The sequence below is a fragment of the Pezoporus flaviventris genome, unplaced genomic scaffold (genome assembly GCF_033815535.1).
Source record: "Pezoporus flaviventris isolate CSIRO_AGI_PZ_B2104156 unplaced genomic scaffold, CSIRO_AGI_Pfla_v1 ptg000013l, whole genome shotgun sequence".
In the NCBI taxonomy this organism is placed as follows: domain Eukaryota; kingdom Metazoa; phylum Chordata; class Aves; order Psittaciformes; family Psittacidae; genus Pezoporus; species Pezoporus flaviventris.
The window spans coordinates 3,213,998-3,233,269 of NW_026892561.1; the positions used below are offsets into that span (position 1 = coordinate 3,213,998).

The 19,272-nt window shown below is 43.3% G+C and overlaps 1 protein-coding gene across 1 annotated transcript in view; it reads left to right on the forward strand.

Annotated features, from left to right (window-relative positions):
* Positions 1–19,272, forward strand: part of CC2D1B (coiled-coil and C2 domain containing 1B) — a 34,538-nt gene extending 15,266 nt beyond the window's left edge. Inside the window, exons 12-25 of the mRNA XM_061451260.1 lie at positions 32–104; positions 2,280–2,392; positions 3,164–3,356; positions 5,670–5,842; positions 6,479–6,604; positions 7,124–7,182; positions 7,436–7,552; positions 8,039–8,112; positions 8,780–8,838; positions 10,672–10,723; positions 12,090–12,189; positions 15,826–15,916; positions 16,567–16,697; positions 18,151–19,272. Coding sequence (XP_061307244.1) covers positions 32–104; positions 2,280–2,392; positions 3,164–3,356; positions 5,670–5,842; positions 6,479–6,604; positions 7,124–7,182; positions 7,436–7,552; positions 8,039–8,112; positions 8,780–8,838; positions 10,672–10,723; positions 12,090–12,189; positions 15,826–15,916; positions 16,567–16,686 — 1,350 coding nt within the window. The 3' untranslated portion in view covers positions 16,687–16,697; positions 18,151–19,272. The remainder of the gene's footprint in view (positions 1–31; positions 105–2,279; positions 2,393–3,163; positions 3,357–5,669; positions 5,843–6,478; positions 6,605–7,123; positions 7,183–7,435; positions 7,553–8,038; positions 8,113–8,779; positions 8,839–10,671; positions 10,724–12,089; positions 12,190–15,825; positions 15,917–16,566; positions 16,698–18,150) is intronic.

The window sequence follows — 19,272 nt, forward strand, 5'->3', positions numbered from 1 at the left end:
TTTATGTCTTACTGAGTGCCTTTGTTTGCAGCAATACCAGGACGCCATAAGAGCCCATAAAGCAGGGAGAAAAGTGAATTTTTCTGAGCTACCTGTTCCTCCTGGTAAGTGTGAATATGAAATGTCCTAATGCCATCTTCTGTATACTTACTGGGCTCTGAAGGAGCTGTGCAGATACTGCCTCCTCATCCTGTGGAACAGCTCCTCGTATTTCTCAGTGGCCTTGCTGTTTGATGGTATTGTGAAAGTGATTATAAATATGCACCCAAATGTTAACACTGGTGAATAGTCCTGATTGTCGACTGTAAGTTCCAAACTGCCTGTTTGACAGTATTGGAACTTAAAACTGGTGCTGTTTGAAAAGTTTTACAGTTTAACCATGGGCAGGTGCTGAAAATGTTGCCTGTTTGTCCTGTGTATTTGCCCTGGTTTGTCTTTCCTCCTAGAGGAAAGATTGAATTTGGGATGTATTGGCTTTTTAATTTACAGGAAGGAGATTTTTGACCCCATTCTATTGATTTCCACCAGGAGCCTCAGAACTTTCTATCTAATTAATCATCATCTTGCACCTGACAAGTCAGACCTGTAATTCAGCTCTGATGACCAGTAAAATCAGTGTACAGAGATGAAGCAAGTCATGCCTGTGGTCACACTGAGACACTGGCATGGGCAGAAACTGAAGCTGCTTCTTGAGACTGTGTGTTCTTTTCAACTTCTTCAGAACACACGTAGTGCTGTATCTGTAAAAGGTCGTCTATGAATGTTCCACCTCTTTTTTGCATGATACTGTTTCTCCCCTAGGAAGCATCATTCCTTTTATCTTGTGCCTGGTGTGTTCTCCTGAAAAGATACTTAGCACTGCAAAGAGGTGCCTAGGCTTTTTACTTTAGGAAAAGGACATGGACCTTGTGGCTTTTTTGTCTTTGTCAAATGTGGCAGTAGCAAGCACTGTAGTAGTAGTATAGTAGGCAGTGCCAGCTCTGTCAGGTCATGTACTGCTGTGAAGGTTCCCTGCTTTGAAGGTGTTCCTGGAAGGCTGAAAAGTTGGACCAGATGATCCTTGAGCTCCCTTCCAACCTGGTAGTCTGTGATTCTATGAAAAGCAGTTTGGCACCCCTCGTTCTAGAGAGTGATCAGTTTCTTGGTAAATCCCAGTTTCTGTAAGGGTGAGGTACTCCATATTTACACTTCTGAAAATACGTGTAACTCCTCCATTTCCTTACATATTAGCTACATATTTTTCAGCCATCATTTAGAGGCCATATGATTTTGGTTGAAGACAACCATCAAGCAGTCACTGGGACCAGCAATGAGATTATAATAGACTGGCAGTGCATTTCATTGCATCTGAATGATGATAAGAGCCAGCCTTGATCTCCTTGGAGACAGAAACGCTGCTGAATAATGGATCAAACTGGGGGCAGCAGCACAGGGTTCTGCCTGTCTCTGTACCTCTAAACATGTTCTGTCCCTGTAGGAGCTATCTCTAGGTTTAGAAGCAGTTTAGTTGCTATTTCTTGGCACCTCTGATGAGACCAGCAACAAGAATACTTGGTACATATTAATAATATAAATCTTATTAACAGACATTTCATAGTAGTTGCTCTGTGTCTCGTTCAAAGCTGACACTGAAGTGGGAGTGTGGAAGTGAGTTTATTTTCCATCATCCAGCCTTCCTCCCGTCCTTAAAAGGATAATAAAAGCAAAAAGGATTGTTCTTCATATACTTCACATTTAATTACTGTGATTCTGCCTTACTTTGCAACCTCTGTATTGCTGTGGATTTTCAGCAGAGGCTGTTAGTGTGTTATCTAGATGTTAGCGATGTGTTGTTTTATTACTGTATGGAATAGCACTGGTTTTCTGCTGGACTATGTACCTTTAAGGTGAGGCAGCAGTGAGAGGGGAAAAAGAGCCAGCAACAACTTGTACTTTGTGCAAAGGAGACTGAATTCTTTGCTGGTCCTGGAAGCATCTCTGTTACCAAAGTCTTGAGTTTGCATGGTTCCGTGGCTGGCTACCGGTTGCTCAGCTTAGAATACTGTGCTCTGTTACTGCATTATCTTAAAGTCTGTATATCTGTGAGAGATCTGATCTTAAGTCCACCACTCAGACTTTATCTAGCAAGGCTTTGTGGCCTTGGTCTCAGTGTGGTTATGCTCAGTTATGAAATAAATGAGGTAATAGATGCTTGGATAGAAATAGCTTTATGAAAAGAAGAAATATGGAAGACAGATCTTAGGTCTTATGCACCTCTTCTGTGTTCCTTTCCTCCACAGGATTTCCCCCTCTTCCTGGTGTTGCAGCAACGGATGGTGACAGCTCAATAGCTGCTGTTCTGGAAAGTGCTGGCAAGCTGGCAAACATGGAGGAGAATGAAGATGATGAGGAGGTTTGTATTTCTTAGTAGGATGTGTAAAAGTTAAAACTCTGTCTCTTTGATATGCAGAGATGAGGCCACTGGATTTCCAGTCAAGGAAGATGAAATACATTTCCCATAACTCTGAAGAGTATATGATCTCAGTAGTAATTTCAGTTTGTATTATAGTGCAGGAGAGAGATGAGATGTTATTAGAGTCATTACCTACAGAGTCTTTGAGTCCAGAGTTTGGCTTTTTCATAACTGTCTTACGTGTGGCTTTTATTTTCAAAGCAAACACTTCAGATCCTAGTCACCCCCTCACATTGTTCTAAAGTACTTCAATCTGTATTTTCATCCTGCATCCCAGTAGCTCCTCTGTGCTTTCCCAGAATTTTCAACACTTCTTGTCAGGCAGCACCAGCCTTTAGACTTCGGTTTGATTTCTTTCTGTCTCTGGATTTGGTTTCTGATTGTTTATGCTTTCAACTGGAGTAGCTTTTAACGGAGAGAATTGCTAGATGATGTTTTTTCTGCATGCATCTGCTTGTTTTTGAAGTCAGTGCCTTGTTGAACATTCCTTTTGTCCCTTCTATAGTGGAGGTTTGACCACTTGCACAGGTTAACTACCTAATGGCATGACTCATAAACCTCCAGAAGTTAAAATTTGCTGTCTGGAATGTTATGTTCCCCTCAAAAGTGATACCAGAAGGCTGATAAATGATAACCATGGTTGTTGATGCTGTCCTCAGCCCTGGAATAGATTTTTATTTATATAATATGAAATTCCTTTTGTTATGTTAGACTGAACCTCTGGCACAGGCCCCTGTTGCCAAGAAGCCTGCTCAGCTGCCTGCAAAGCCGACTCAAGTTGTTAAGCCAATTACAGTGCCATCTGCTGTAGCTGGGGAGGAGAGCTCTCCTGAGCATGTGAAACGAGCTTCATCACCTTCCACCGTGCATAAGGCAGAGTCAATGGATCATCTCCCTCCAGCTGGTAAGATGAAAGGATTGTCATTCCTAGTGATCCATTAGCAAGTTGCTTGTACTAGTTTAGTTTAATACCTTGGTAAAGACTTCATTATCTTTTAGATATGAGCTTGTGAATATGTGCCATAAGTGTCCTCTGGCAGGGGCCTCAGTATATGTGTCTGCTGGAGGGCAGATCCAGACCAGCCATGCAGCTTTATTTCATAGAGGCAGCAATGTGTAATTCTAAGGGTGATTGGGTTTTTAATTAATTTTGATGTAACAAATGTATCCGTTCATAATGTTTAACTCAGTTTACAGTTGAACTCTGTGTGTACTCTCATTGAAGTGGACAGCTTGCCAGTGTGAATTATTCATTGATCTAATGCAGCTTTTACATCAAACAATGGTTTTTGCCTAGTGCTTTATCTGAGGATCTCAAACTGATACATAGGCAGTAGTTCATCAGTTTCTTGGTCTCCTGTTGCTAAGGTCACTGAACAGTCTGTACAAGATTAATTGTACAGATAGTCAAGGGCAGCCGCCTCCTCATGGTGTGATTTGGGCACACACCAGCAGTGTTCAGGCTCTCACTGATTCTGTTGTTTGCCTTGACTGTAATTGAATCATAGAATCACAGAATACTTTGGGTTGGAAAGGACCTTAAGATCATCCAATTCCAACCCTCTGCCATGGGCAGGGACACCTCACACTAAACCATGTCACCCAAGGCTCTGTCCAACCTCGCCTTGAACACCGCCAGGGATGGAGCATTCATAATCCCATCCTCCTTCCATTCTGCCCTGGGTGGTTCCCTCAGGACTGCTGATGCAGGGTCTTTTACAGGCTGACAAACATTTCACAGTGCCAAGCTTAAGCCTTCTGTCTAGAAAAATTCCATGACTTGTTTTATAAATACTGCTAAAACTTAGTAGTTGTCCATTTTGACTTTGAAAATCTGTGAATCCTCAGGATTTTGGGGTGTTGCAGTTTTAGCTGACATATTAATCTTTTGAGTGAATTGCTCTCGACTTACAGTGTGAAGGAACTGATATCTGGTCTCTGATATTACAGTAATTTCTCCTGGGTGTTTCACGTATTGTAAAAGAAGACCAGTAGGTGCAACAGGAGCCTAGACAGATCATACTGACATGATTTTCACTGCAGTGAAACAGTCAGTACTTCACTAATGTAAAGCTGTATTTCATTAGCCAAAGTGCATTCTGTGATCCAGATGTTACCTCCTGTCCCCCAGAATTCCCAAATGCAACTTACAGCTGATAAATCGACTGTAACAGAACTGTGTTGTTGGAGGGCACAAGGCATAGGGAGGTGTGAGAGTGGAGCAGTTGCACTTAATGCCTCCACCAGGAAAGGCAAGGAGCCAAGATCAGTTGGATTAATGGCTTTGTTCAGTGCATTCTCCACAGATATTCTTTGGAATACCTGTGCTCTGTGTCTCAGGCTCACAGAGCACACTGTGGGTTTTGTCTCAATGGAATCTGGGCTAGTTACCTTGGCTAATTAATTTGGGTTTGGCTGATTGGGCAAATTGCTCACAGCAGCAGGACAGTGGCTCTTTTGTGAAGATGGGAATAAGGTGATTGTCATCTGCCAGCAGTGAACATAGTGTGAGAGTTATTGGTGTATTTGTTTGCCAAGACAGGCACCTCTTGCAAGTGCTGCTTAGCTTGTGTAATCACGAGTAGAGTGCGGTGGTGAATACGAGTGTCTTTGAAAATGGCTCATGCTGTGCATTTTCTAAGTGAGGTATAGAAAGAGGCAGGATGCACTCACCTGGTGCAATTTAAAGCATTCTTTCCTGACTTGCACAGTTGTCCTTATATTATGGGAAGGAAAGAGGAGACCCAATAAGAAATGAAGATGGCAAGGAATCACAAATAAGCAGAGGTGATAAATCTGAGTGTGCCTGCATATTGGTTCATCTGTGTCTCTTTTCTGACAGTTCAGGGTTGAGGGAATAAATGAGTGCAGAAGATGCTCATATTTGCTGTCTTCTAGAAGTTAACATGTCAAGCTGAAAGCTTGTATTCACCTTCTGCTTTGGATCTGCAAATAAAGGGCTGTAATCACTGTTGTGACACTTGTGATGTGCTAGGAGGTTTTGATGAAGATGCCGTGATAGAAGGAAGTTTGTTTCTTTTTCTGATACTTGACATTGAATCTGGCCAAGAAACAATTAAGTTCAGTAAGGAAATGTCCTTATTGGATAGCTGTACTTCTGCTGACCTTTTTCTGGCTATAAATGGAACATGATAAACCTGTTTCAGGAGCATGGCAGTGTCAGATGAATGAAGGTTTTTATTCAACTGTTTTTCAGTGAGGGAACAGCTGGAATTTCTGGAGAACAGAAAGAAGCAATACATAAGGGCAGCTGTCAAAGCAAAGAAGGAGAATAACCTTGAACAGGCCAAGATGTATCTCAGGACAGCCAAGAGCTTTGACATAAAGATTCAGCAAGCAAAATGTGGCAAACCTGTTGATATTTCCAAGGTTAGTAGGACTGTCAGTATCTTGCTTTGTTTCATGTTCTTGGACATCTAAGTGCTTACTTCAAACACTGAATGATTTAATAAACGTTTCTTGACACAATTAAGTTAGTTTAAGTCTGGGTGCTGAGCTCTGAAATCCTCCTATATTTTTGATTTAGTTTTCATTTCATTTTGTTTCCTCTGCTGCTCAAGTGTTCCAGATTTTGAGAACATTTAGTCTCCATGAACCGTTTGCTCCTTGATTTACACCTAAACCATGCAGCTTAGAAGTATCCCCTGTGGTTAGGGTGTGAGTACATCTCTTAGCTACGTCCTGGCTCCATTTTGGGATGAGGATCAGGTGCATGTGATGGAGTGATGCCCTGGTTTCTCTTGGTATTTGGCTAGATGGGAAACTAAACTGCACTGTTCATTATTGCTGACCTGAATAATCAGGGAACTAGGCCTGTAAGACATGTTGCAGGGTTTATGATTTAAGCAGTTGTCAGTGGTGTGAGTATGGTTTGGGTTGGAATTGCCTTGAGAAGGAGCACAACCCCCCTCCTTTCACTGACCTTTCCATACATTCTGGCTGCTTTTTGTTTCCTTAATTTTTTCCCCTATAAGGGCTCTGAAATGTGGTGTCCTTACATTGCAGCTGCCATCACCCCCTACAGATGATGAGGGCGATTTTATCTTCATACACCATGAAGATGTCAGACTGTCTCAGAAAGCAGATGAAGTGTATGCACAGCTCATAAAGCTGCTGAAGGACCAGTATGAGGTGACCAGTTTATCTTTTTTAGTGAGGCTTTGGGTGTTGTTATTTTAATATTTCTCTGGGTTTTATTAATATTATCATCCATCCCATCATTGTTTCTGTGGGGTCTTTTGCTTTTCTTTTAAATTACTTCTGATTTTGTGTGTCCTAAAGGGGAGCATTTTCAAAGTTAGATTTTCTACTTGTTGAAGTCAGAGGCTGTGCTTGGAGCCTCGGGACTATCAAACTGCCACTGTTAATATGAGCACTCCGGTTTGTAAATAGTACCTGAATGATTAAGACCAGCCCTTGACTGAACCTCATATTTGGAAATGAAGTGATTAAAAAGCAATTAAAAAGGGCAGAACAGCTTAAATGCTGTGCTGTTTTACTGGGAATGGTGGGTGGATGGTTTTGGGTGTCTTGGGAAAACTCTTGCCATTTCTTAGGTTGTCATCAGCCTCAAAACTCTGCCAGTCACAAGTCTGTGTATAAGGATCACTGAGTGCAACTGTATTTGTTTGGGTTTGTTTCTGTTGACAGAGATGTCTGCAGTATTCCAAGCAATTCATGCATCTGGGAAATGTAGCAGAAACGACTCGGTAAGACCCGCTGTTAAATCATCCCACAATGTGGTCAGTTCAGGCTTGAGTCTGCCTGACCCCCTTGAAGATGATGGGGTTTCAGGTTGTTTCTCATTAAGTGAAAGGGTCAGGACCTGTGAAGCCTCCTGCATGTCCAGGTTACAGACTTCTGGTGTGAGGCTTACTGTCTGGGCTGTATCTGGCAGAATGCTCTGTTTGATGTCCCAGCGTGTGTTGTAGCTTTTCTGTTGTTTCTTTGCCTTTTCTATAGGTTTGAGAAAATGGCACAAGGCTGTAGAAAGGACATGGACATCCTGCAGCTTGCACGAGCACAAGGAATGGAGCCTCCAAGCCATCACTTTGAGGAAAGAACTTTCAAGATGATAAGGTATGGAAAACCAAGGGGATTTCTCAGGCATGCTGGAATGAGTTTCCTGGTTTCTAGATCTTTTTTAGGGAATTGTGGGCTTCAGCAGACTTGGGTAGCACCTAGGGTTATGCTCAGCATTCCTTAAAAGACACACAACAACTTAAATACACAGAAATTCTTCTCTAACTTCTCTTCTGGGTTCTTTTGTTTTCAAAATATCTTCAGCTTCATCTCGTCATATTCTGTTACTCGAGATACTCTTCCTTCCTCTGTGTTCCTCCCTCAATCCTGTTGCCTTTAGGCTTTGTTGATGGCATTTTCCATTCTACCTCAGAGATGTTTTTGTCTTGGTTTGTGCTTTTTCCTTGCTCTTTTGTAACCTATGAAGATGCTCTGTGTAGGAGTTGAAAACAGTCTAGCACATTCCTGGTGTCCTGGTCTGGCAGTGGATCTGGCGGTGGGCTACTGGGAAGAATACACTTTTTTGTCATTCTTTTTTAACAGGATATTTTCTGAGCTCAACAGCACAGAAATGCACCTTCTTATTGTCAGGGGGATAAACCTACCAGCTCCACCAGGTAGGTACTCAAAGGGGCACGTGGGCTTTTTCCCCTGGGTAGGTAAGGAAAGTAGTGGGGCATGAGATTTTTCTACCTTAAAAGACCACTTTAGGAGTCAAGACTTTTAGCCAGCACTCATTAAAACGAAGTAACCAAGGTTCAGGCTCAAGCCCCCCCAAACTTTTAAACAGTATTAAAAAAAAACCAAAACCCAACAAACAAAACCCCCAGAAGAATAAAGAGAATCTGGGATCCATCTGGACAGAGGGAAGAACTTTAAATTGTCCTGGGTTCACCCATAACTGGGTCATAGTTTTAGTTTCGTGTTTATCTCCTATTTTGTTATGCCCGCCTTAACTCTGCACCACGTTAATGTGTATTGACCCCTCAGTAGACAGGAGTTGTTCCTGCCAGTATTCCTGCTCTTAATCCCTTTTTTCTGGGAGCTTGTAAACCATCTGTGCCAGTCTGTCTCAGGACTAACAGCAGCATTAAGAGAAGTAGGTGTTTTTCTTTGGACACCAGCTCTCTCTGGATTTTGGTGCATTGGATTTCAGTTATCAACAGACAGGTCATGAGTCCTACTGAAACTCACTCGGGTGCTCTTGAGAACCCTGCTCAGCATTACAGATGCAATGAACATACCTATATGGGCTGTTTGAATTGATGGTGTTGTCTCATTCAGGTGTATCCCCGAGAGATTTGGATCCCTTTGTGAAGTTTGAATTTCAGTACCCGAGTGCGGTGAGTGTGTGTCCTGGCTCTGCCCTTACTCAGTCTGACCCTTGCCACTGCTGTGTTAGTGTGGGAGGGCTTCAAGGAGGAAGTGTGGGTTTTCTTCTAGAAAGGGAGAACACTTCCAGCCATACTGCCTGAATTTAGTTCTAAAACAGAGGCTTTTCTGAGAAACAGAACTGCTTAATGAGTTTCCTGCGGATCTGAGCTTTGCTGCCCCTTGATGTTCTCCACATCTTACACTTAGCAGCGTGGAACCTGCTTTAGGCTTGCATGTTCTCTGGCTGCCTGACCACCAGCTTTCTGCTGAACAGCATTCACAGGGCTAAGCCATGCCCACATTTTCCTCTGTCAAGATAACTAATCAGACTGTGTCTGCAAAGTATGTAGAAGTTCATTTCTTACAGGGGTGCAAAATCGCTGGTGACTTCAAACACAAGGACAGGCAAAGCTGTCAGTAGGGGAGAGGGGCCACCTTAGATGGGATCTCCCTCTAAGTCCCATTCCTTTCAGAAAACAAGCTTTTAAAGGCATTGCTTTTGGACATCTCTTTAATTATAGAAATGGATTGCAAAGCTTTATCTTTGCCATCAAATAAATGCGTGTGACTCCTGGTGATTCAATTAGCAAATATGTATGTGCATATCTGACTTAGGCCGTACAAGTTTCTTGACCTTCTAGTTAATACTTACGTGCATGTATATATGTGCATATATATATATGCGCATATGTATGTGTATAAAAATACCAGTACACATACATATGGCTTCTTTCCTTGAAACTCCTCAGTGTCATCCTGTTCCCCACACTTTTAGAAGCAGTCTCTGGTCTCAAAAATGCAGAAACCATTGAGCTGACATACAGAAACCATTGAGAGCTGTCTAGTCTTACTCTTAGTAGAAGTGCTAGGGCTTCTGCTGCTTTTGCTGTAGGCCAATAGCAGTCGTTGCTCTTACAGGACTAATACTTACCCCTGTGAGAATGCAGAGCCTAGGATTTATTGCTCCTAATAAAATTTGCAGCAGTTCCACTAAATCAAATTCAGTTACCTGTGAGAAATTGGTGATGGTCAGATCAGGTTTGGGGTTAGGTTTGAGTTACATGGGGCCTTAATGGAGGGTTTCCCCCACTCCATGAGGGGTGGCTAAAACCAGAATTGGTCTGTATGAAGAATTTTCCAGGGAATAAGTAAGACTCAGCAGAGTTGCTTTTAATCTGTCTTTGTTTTAAAGAAGCCAGGTCTCTGCTGCTTAACCAGCAGTCAATCCACCACCTTTCCCCTTCATAGCTGGGATCAGGTTTGCAAAGTAGCTGCAGTAATTAGGTCACATTGTCCTTGTTCAGTCCCCCGAGATTCGGTTTGTTCTCCACTTTAGGTTAAAAGTTAATTCATTTTGGTGGCAGATTGATTGTCAGGAAAAATAATAGTAGGGCAATTCCCTGACTGATTTGTGATGAATTCCTTGTGTAGCTTTATTATTCCAATGAATGCAGAAGGAACAGAATTACTGTGTCGTGGAACGTGTGCAGTTTATCATGTAGTTGAACAGCCATAGTCGGTAACTCTGTGATGATTGGATTGAATTGAGTGTGACCATGTAGCTTATCTATGGCTTGTATTTAATGTAATGTTTTGACTTACGCTTTATCTACTATTGTGACCACAATGAAACCCAAATATTTCAGTCTTGAATGTACCATGGCTGCTCTTATCATTCTCATAACCTCCTAAAACCTCATGTTCACTGTGTAGGTATAAAAAAGAGCTGCTAATAGAAACTACTACTCTGTATTTTGCAACAGTATCTGATGGTTTATGTAATGTGTCTCTCTCTTTAATAGGAGCAACCTCAGAAGAGTAAAACACCTGTAATAAACAATAACAATTCTCCAGGTTAGTACTTTATCTGGGACAGAGGGAAAAACATTGCACCTTAGGGATCATGGGAGAGTATAGGCTAGTCCCATATGGCGAACCAGGCCAGAGGCCTTCTTTCTTTGTGAAAGGGTTTGTTGTAGGGTGAAGTCCAGCTGTGATGAGAGTTTCTTCCCCTTCATCCCAGTATTGGTGGCAGTTGTTACGTTATGAATTAGTGAAATCATCGAGTTACCAGTTGTGCTCCAGCTGTTGCCATCAGCCCTGCTGGAGATGGGCCAGATAAATAAATATTAAATAAGTTAAATCATCAATTTCAGTATCTCCGTGGATCAGATCTTTTTCAGTTGGGTTTTGTGTCCTTGGAGGTTAGCAAAGATCATGACAGAACTGGCAGTCAGCTGCCTCTTCTAAACCTGACAAAGCAGTGCTGCAGAAATAGATCTTATAGCTATTTTTTTAAGACAGTGTGTCTTAAACCCAACTAAAATACTTCCCTTGTACCTTCTGAAAAATACCCCTTTGTACCTGGCCACTGACTACCACCATTAGACTCATCATGTGGTTTAGAATTAAACCTCTTGTACTCTGAGTTTGGTTTATTGCTCTATACTTTTTCCTTTAATTGTTGCAGTTAGCAGCCATCTACTATCAAACCCCTTTGAATTCAGTGTTCAAATTACTAGTTGTGAATTTATCTCAAGATAGATACATATGGATATAGAAATATGTATCTTTTGAGTTCATATGTGTTTCCTATTAAAAGTGGAATTCCTGAAGCTCTGATGCTAAGAGCGGTGTTCCAAGTCTTCCAATAACATGATTGGCACTTACTGAGCAGCCGCATAGCTGTAATGTTTTGGGATCCCAGGCTCACAAGCGGAGATGAATGTTCCTGGGAAGCACAGCAGATAAAAGTCTTTGAACATTAGTTGCACAATGTTGTGGGCCTTTCTGATAAACGGGTATCCTGTGGCATAGTTCTTGTTATCCTCATTAATCAAACTGGTGTTAAACCAGTGTTAATTGCATTATCACACACACCCCCTTGCCAGTCATTCCAAGCTTCCTGTGCTGTTTCCTTATTATTTTGTACCTTTTTCTTAGCCACAGACAATCTGTTTATTGCTGAAAGACCTTGATTCTCCAGTTTTGGCTCTCCAGTAATTTGCTGTCACCTCGTGATTTGGTTTTCTGCTGCTTGGTTTCTGTCCCTGTAAAGTGATGCCTTGTTAATGACTGAAATAACCTCCTGAGGAGCAGGTCCATAAAGATGCGAAGTGTTTCTAAGTGGACAAAACTAAGATAAACAGGAGTCTGAGTATGTGCATGTAATAGAGCACAGCACATGTTTTACCTTCATTTCTCTGTATCCTCACTGTAGAATATAACCAGTTGTTTAAGTTGAACATCAACCGAAATCACCGAGGTTTCCGGCGAGCAATTCGGTCCAAAGGGATTAAATTTGAAGTATTTCATAAAGGGTAAGTCTCCAGTTTGCTCCCTCTCATTGTCTCTCTGAAACAGTTGAGGAGACTGAAGTAGCTGAAATTGATGAAGCCCCATCTTTAAGCCAGCAGTAAAGTGTTGGCTGGTTCTCGTGTCTGAGCTCTGTTATGTTCCCCTATGGGGGTGAAGAAAAGGCAGAAGTTCAGAGGAGTTGATTCCTAACTGTCACATCAGTGGAGGGCTCATGTGCAAGAGGAATTGATGAGACAACATCATGGTTCAGTTCAGATTGTTTGGATTCTCACCCAGTTTGGTTTTTCATCAGAAGATTTATGTGTTCAAGTGGGTAACTTTGTAGAATAGGAAGTACAAGTAACAGCAAAACATGAACAGCAGCAAAGCAGCTGTCAGATGATGGCAGAGCTAGTGCTATGGTTTTGTACTTCATTCTGAGGATATTACAGTATTTACTGAGCGCTGCTAGCAAACTGTCTTGAGAGAGACAGAAGACTCCACTCATCTCAGGGATCAAGATGGTGAGGTGGATGTTAACAGTTGGTAATGTTCATCCTATGTCTGTGCTTATTACTGATTTATTCAGAATCAGTGGCCTGTATTCCCTGATCCCTGAGCTGGTTGTGATCCATGACGTGGATGAGATGTTAGCTAACCTAGCTTTGTCTTGGTGATTCTTTGTGCTGTTCTTTGTTCCTCTTACTGGGACTTGCAGAAATGATCTATAGGTTCTCTGGGGTGGTTTTCAAGTTGTAGATGTTTTAATTTGTGTGCTAAAGTCCAGGTCTTCCATTTGCATCTCCATTGAAGCAAAAGCTGATTTTCTTACTCTTTCTCTGCCCGTCCTGCTTGCTCTACTGCTCTGTTGTTCACGGTGTCATTGTTACAGATCCAGCCTCTTATGCACAGAACTGTTCAGTACTTACATTGGTTTAAAATGTTTTCCCCTATCTTTTGCACATCATTGTACATGTGGGGCACATCCTGTTCTCTCACCAGCTGGAACTGTGCTTGGTTTTAATGTCTTAGCTCAGGCTCAACTTCACCCGTCGGAAACACTCTCCGGTGATTCATGAGTTATGTGCCAGCTCCAGATTGTCCTTTGAAGCCTTTTTGAAGATTAGCAAAAAACTCTCTGCAGGTCGTCCCTTTTCTAGGTCTGAGGTTTTGGTTTTGTTCTTAGGACAGGAATTTAACAAGATAAAGATGTGCTTGTTGCTGGTGTGGGGTGGAGGGGTGGCAGTTTCCCTGGGCCCATAGCAATAGGGAATGAGGAAGAGAAGAAAAGCCCACTGAGCACCTTCCCCTGGCTGTCTTCTCGGGAGAAAAGAGGATTAATGATGCAGGCTCTCTTCTAAAGGCTGCCCGCTCCCTGCCTGTCTGTAAGACTATACATGAATAATACTTTCAGAAGTGCTTGTAGATGTTGTAGGTTTGGGGTCTCTGGTAGCTCTTTGACCGTCTCCCAGGAATTGTTTTCTGTCAGTGAGCAGAGGAGACTTGTTTCAGGTCATAGATATTAAACTTGGCTTTAAAGAACACTTTAAACTAAAAATCCCAGCAGCGATTTCTCCAAAGGAAAAGTCTCTCCTTAAGCTTCTCTTAAAAGCTTCTGAAGATAAAAGGAGATTCCCCATAGCTGTTTCTGAAGCCATGGCCTGGAGCAAGTTCACATCCTTCACAGCCACCCCCCTAGAACTGATGGGGGCTGAACCAGTCTTTATTGTGTCTTGAATTATAAAGTGGAAAAATGCTTTAAGAAGCATTGAGCCAGAAGAATCGCTGATTCCCTGAGTTTATGAACAAGGTGCCAGCATACTGCAGCACGGTTATGTAATCCCTCTTCATTTTAAGGTGCTTGTGAAGTCAAGGAAGTATTCTAGCATGTAAGAGAGTCAAGTCTGAACTTCTCTAAATGGCTTTGTCTCTAAATGATGTAGTCGTATCGATGGAGAATGAGGTCTTATCTTTGGAGGGCTTTCTGCCAAGAGAATTCTTAGGCATCGTGTTTGGGGCAGCATTATCAGCCCTTGAGGTGACTCCTTGTGACATTGCTTTTTCTTTACTGCAGCACTTTGTGTTGAGATGGACAAACTGACAGCTAGGGAGTAATCTGACAACTGAGCTGGAGTCTTTCATGTCCTTCAGCAGCAGGTTCTTGGAGGAGATGTACTTCCTAAGAGTGACTCGCTGCATGTGCCAGTGCATTCAGTTGCAGAGGTCTTGGGGTCTTTATGCCATCCAGAAGTGTCTGAGCTCCCTGCTGGGAGCTCGCTGCAGCCTGGGCTGATGGTACCTGATTTCTAAGGTGCTGTAGGGCCCTTCCTGATGCTGTTTCTGAACAAACAGGCCAGAAAGTGAAGGTAAAATCTGGATGCCAGGTGCCTTATACGGTGATTGATCTGAGCTATTTGGAGAATACATGGGTGGAGCAGTTGTTGAGGTGGTGGATGTGAGGAAACAACCTTCCCCCTTTCCCAGTCAAAGTTTAGACCATCCAGTTCACAGAGGTTCCCTTGGAAACTGACATCAGATCTGTGTATTAATATACTGGCTGCTGTTGCCACAGATGACATGATCATGAGGCTCTATATAATAATCCTCAAAGTTTTCATTGCATACATCAAGTCTTGCTTGATAATATATAGAATAGGGATAAGAGTGGATTAATGGGGTTATTTTTTGTATATTTGTTGGGTTTCTTGCCTGTTTTTTCCCAGATAGTGGCAGAAAAAAGGAAGCGCCTGAATTCTTGGCAGGCTTCCTGTCTAAAACATGACAGGCACAGGCATGGCTGGTTGGCTTTACTGCCTCCAGACTCTGGACATTTTAGTTGTTTATCAAGCCTTTTGGAGACTTATTCCCAAAGCAAGGAAAATGCTTGGATGCAGGCAGAGAAACCCAGTAGAATTAGTGTGTGTTAGTCTTAGCTGTTGCCTTTTGGGGGAGTTTGTGTGGGTAAGGATTGCACCACCTGCCTCTTAAGGTAAAGATGGATGTCTTGCTGATCAAACTGTTGAGCAGAAGTGACTGTAGCAGAGAACAGGTGATTGTTTCCCTTGCAGGATGAAATGCTTTGTGCTTAATTCCAGCAGACTGGAAAGTCTGAAGCAATGGTTCCTGATGGTTCAAACTACCGGTGTGGAGGTGAATCAAACCAACAGCTGCAATGAGCTGTTCTTAGCTGTTGAAACAGGTTTATCAAAAGGAAACAGTGATCCAAGTGACTTTTTCCTGATAAGTAGTTTGCCAAAACCAGCACGTGCCTGTGAAGGCTTGTTTAGATGAAAGATGCAGCTTCTGTTGAACAGCCCCTTGCAGAAGGTTGCTGTCTGTCCTGGCTGTGAGGCCACTCTTCCCTGTTGCGCTGTGCAGGGACACAAGCTGCTGCCATTCCTAGTGCTCATTTTTCTTCACCACTGTCCTCATCTTTAACTTGGTTGCAAGGGAGTAATTGGGCACTTTGTATCTTGTCCTTGTAGTCTGGTTCACTCAGGGTTTGCCTCTTGCACCCTGGCCTGTAGGGTTCTGTCACACTTCTTGGCTGGCCCTCCTGGATGCAGGGATGGTGCAAACAGTGCTGACCTGAGCCTGCTTTCTCTTTCATGTTCTGCAAAACCTTACCCACTGAATTAAAGATGATTTCTTTGAAACAGGTCCTTTTTTAGAAGTGACAAGCAAGTGGGAACGGCACACTTGAAACTGGAGAAGCTGGAGTCAGAATGTGAAGTCAGAGAGATCATCGAGGTACGTTTTCTGGGTGGGGCGAGTTCTCCTGGTTTAGTACTTGAATACAAAAGGAAAATGAATACACATTGCATGAATGTGTTTGTGCACAGTTGAGTTTTGTTTAGTTAGGTTGATAAACAGTGGGCTGCTCTTTGTTTTGTCATCTCTTGAAGCTTGTGTTAGCTGTTACCATTCATAGAACCACAGACTGGTTTGGGTTGGAAGGGACCTTAAAGCTCATCCAGTTCCAGCCCCCTGCCATGGGCAGGGACACCTTCCACTAGAGCAGCTTGCTCCAAGCCCCGTCTTGGGGATTCTCTTCCTCAAATTTCCTGTATCAGGAGAGTTTTCTTTGTCAGGACCAGAAATTGAGGTGATTCCCCCAAACATTTGTGTTGGTAGCTAAGAGATGAAGGGGTCAAGTGAAGACTGCCCGAGTGGATAGAGAGCTGCTGCAAGATCCAGCAGGAGCTCCCTAACTGGAACCTTAATAACCCCCTGCCTTGGGCTGCAACACAGACATGCCCAGGACACACTGCCCTCAGCATTGTGGTCACCTGCAGGTGATCTCTGTCATCCTCTAGTCATGGGGAAATGCCTGAGGCACCCTGGTTTGACGGTGTCACTTGTATGTGTGCTGACTGCTCTGCTCTTTGTGGTTCTTCCAGATTTTGGATGGCAGAAAGCCCACTGGAGGGAAACTGGAGGTGAAAGTGAGACTCAGGGAGCCCCTCAGCGGTCAAGATCTTCAAACAGTTACAGAAAACTGGCTGGTCCTTGAGCGTTAGTTCTGCCTGAGGTAGGAATGCTGCATCCAACGATGGGCTGACAGAACCTGACAGGGTACAGAGGAACTCTGCTTGACTAATGTCTGTGTTGACATTGACCTAATTACATTGCTCTGGCTTTGGGATCATTTCTCGTAGCTGTAGTGGTGAGTTGGCACAGTTTCAGAAATGAGGTTACCCAATCTCCGATCAGTTTGTGTATCAAAGATGTTATTTCACAATCACTTCTAACATCCCCCTTATTTAGAATGGCATTTAGAAAACAAGACTGGTGAGTCCCTTCTAGGAGGGACAATGCTTTCTGACCATCCCTATTGTTAGCAAAGAACCTGTCAGAGTTGGCAGGGACCCTTCCGCCCCTACCAGAAGTTAGAGGAAGGAATTTTTGTCCCATGGAAGTCTGCTTGACTTTATCTGACAGGGAAGCTGTTGAAGACCGGCTTTCTTCTGGATACTGGAGGCTTCTAGGGCTGGAGAAGCCGTGCAGTTGAATACAGGTTTCCCAGAGAGCTGTGGCTGATGCCCCACTGTGCTCAGATCAAGTACAGAAGAGCTGCCAAAGTAGCTGTGTACTAGCAGGATGGGAAAGAGGGAGGCTTCCTCCTCTTGCCAGTCTCTGCAGAAACTGCTTGGCTTGGCAGCTTATCTTCCTTTCTCAGACTCTGCTTTTTAGGTATCACAAATTCCCTCTTCTTTAAAACAAATCCAAAGCAAATTAGCACCAAACTCTGGTGTCTTTGTTTTTTAAGCCATTTCCTACATAAAGTTACTGAAGGATGAACACCAGCAGTGCCCCTGCCCGTGGAATCTCTAACTCAGCCCACTTCTGTGTCTGATGTCTGAAAGAAATTCAGAGTAGTTGGACACAATCACTTGACACCCTGAAACTTTCAGTCCTCACTTCTCCCACAGCCTGTGTTGATAAACCACAGAGGGATGCTGACTTGCTGGTGACAGTCAGTTCTCCCTTAGTACACTGCAATCACCTGCAGTCTGGTGTGCACCCCTCTTCTTCAGCATAGCTTTGCATTTATAAATGGCAATTAAATTAATGGTGATCAGCTTCACGGCCACAGCACCTCTCTGCCACACCTTTGCTTCCCCGTTGTGTTAGGATTTACAGACCAGGAGGTCTTGTTTCAGTGCATGAATCCGAATTTGTAGCACCAAAGGGACTGTTTGCCTGGGGATTTCTGCCCTGCAGCCATGGGGGTCAGTGAGCTGCCTGTGAGCTTTGGGCTTCTCTGCAGGGACACATTTGATGGCCGTATCTGCAAGACCAAGCGACCGGACACTTAAGCATCTCCAATCACTAGAGTTTAACAATACTGCTTCATTGATTTTTGTAGCTGACCATCCAGAAAATGAATGTCAGCACTTCACATCTAATGTGACCCTGAACTGTGAACATCTGGTAAGAGCTGCATCAAGTAATTCTGGTGTTTTCCCTTTGTTTTTCCCCAGCTCCACTGGCAAGTTAAAGATGTGGGATGAACGACTGCAGAGAGATGCTGCTAGCTGCAAGCACCAAAGATGTTAAATGAATGCACTACTGAACCTAATGTCTATTTTGGTAACAGCCATAGTGCTTACTAATAACGTCGGGGCAGATGTAAGGCTCTGGGAGTTTGCTGCTGCAGGGGACTGTCACTAGTCTACACAAAATAGACAGAATTGCCTTAACGTGGGACTACTAATGTAGCACCAGGATGAATGTTACACTAACTATGCACAGTGGTGTGGGAAAAGTTTAGCCCCTTCAGAATTCCCTGAGGCAGTGCAAGAACTTTCTGGTCAAGTCACAGGTAAGACCTTTACCAGAACTCATGTTTTCCAGTGTTGTGGTACAGCCAGCAGTCTGCTACTGCTTCTTCTGTTTCCTTATCAAGACCTCTCTGATGTATCTCTTTTCATTTCTTAACTAGAGAGGGAACTCGGGCAGTGGATCCCTCTGTGTGTGCCACTACAGCATGAGCTCAGTGGGATGCTGCTGTTGAGGAGGAAGGAATGGCAGGCTCCAGAGCAGCAGGTGTTTATAGATGTACATTCTTGTTCTGGCTCCCAGCTGTCTGCCCTGCGTGGTCAGTGCAGCCCTGGTACTGTGCCTTCATCCTTTTTCTCTTTAAATGTAAAAAGGAGGGGAAGAGAAAATGAAGTAAGCTCTGACTGCTGCTTCCCAAATGTTCCTTGTATTTGTACAGAAATAGGCTTTTACAGTTCTTCCAGGTGCTGGGGAAAATAGCCACTGTTACGTAGGAAACGGGATTAAGACTATTTTCAGGAATGCTTCTGATCAGCAGCATACAACAAAATGGTACCAAATACGTTTGTGGTGTTAAACCTCTGTGAGCTCAGAGACAGGACTGATCTCAGAGGAGAGGACGTGCCTGCGCTGGGGGGTCGGAGCCTTTCCTGCACCAGCTCTTTAGGCAGGGCAGGGCACAGACAAGCAGGGTCCAGGCGGGTAAGAGTCAGGCAGCGCTGCCTCTGTCTTCCTGAGCAGATGAAGACAATACAGTGTTTAGTTTTTAATTTCAATAAATTTAATATACAAAACTACATGTTGAAAATAAAAATATAATATGC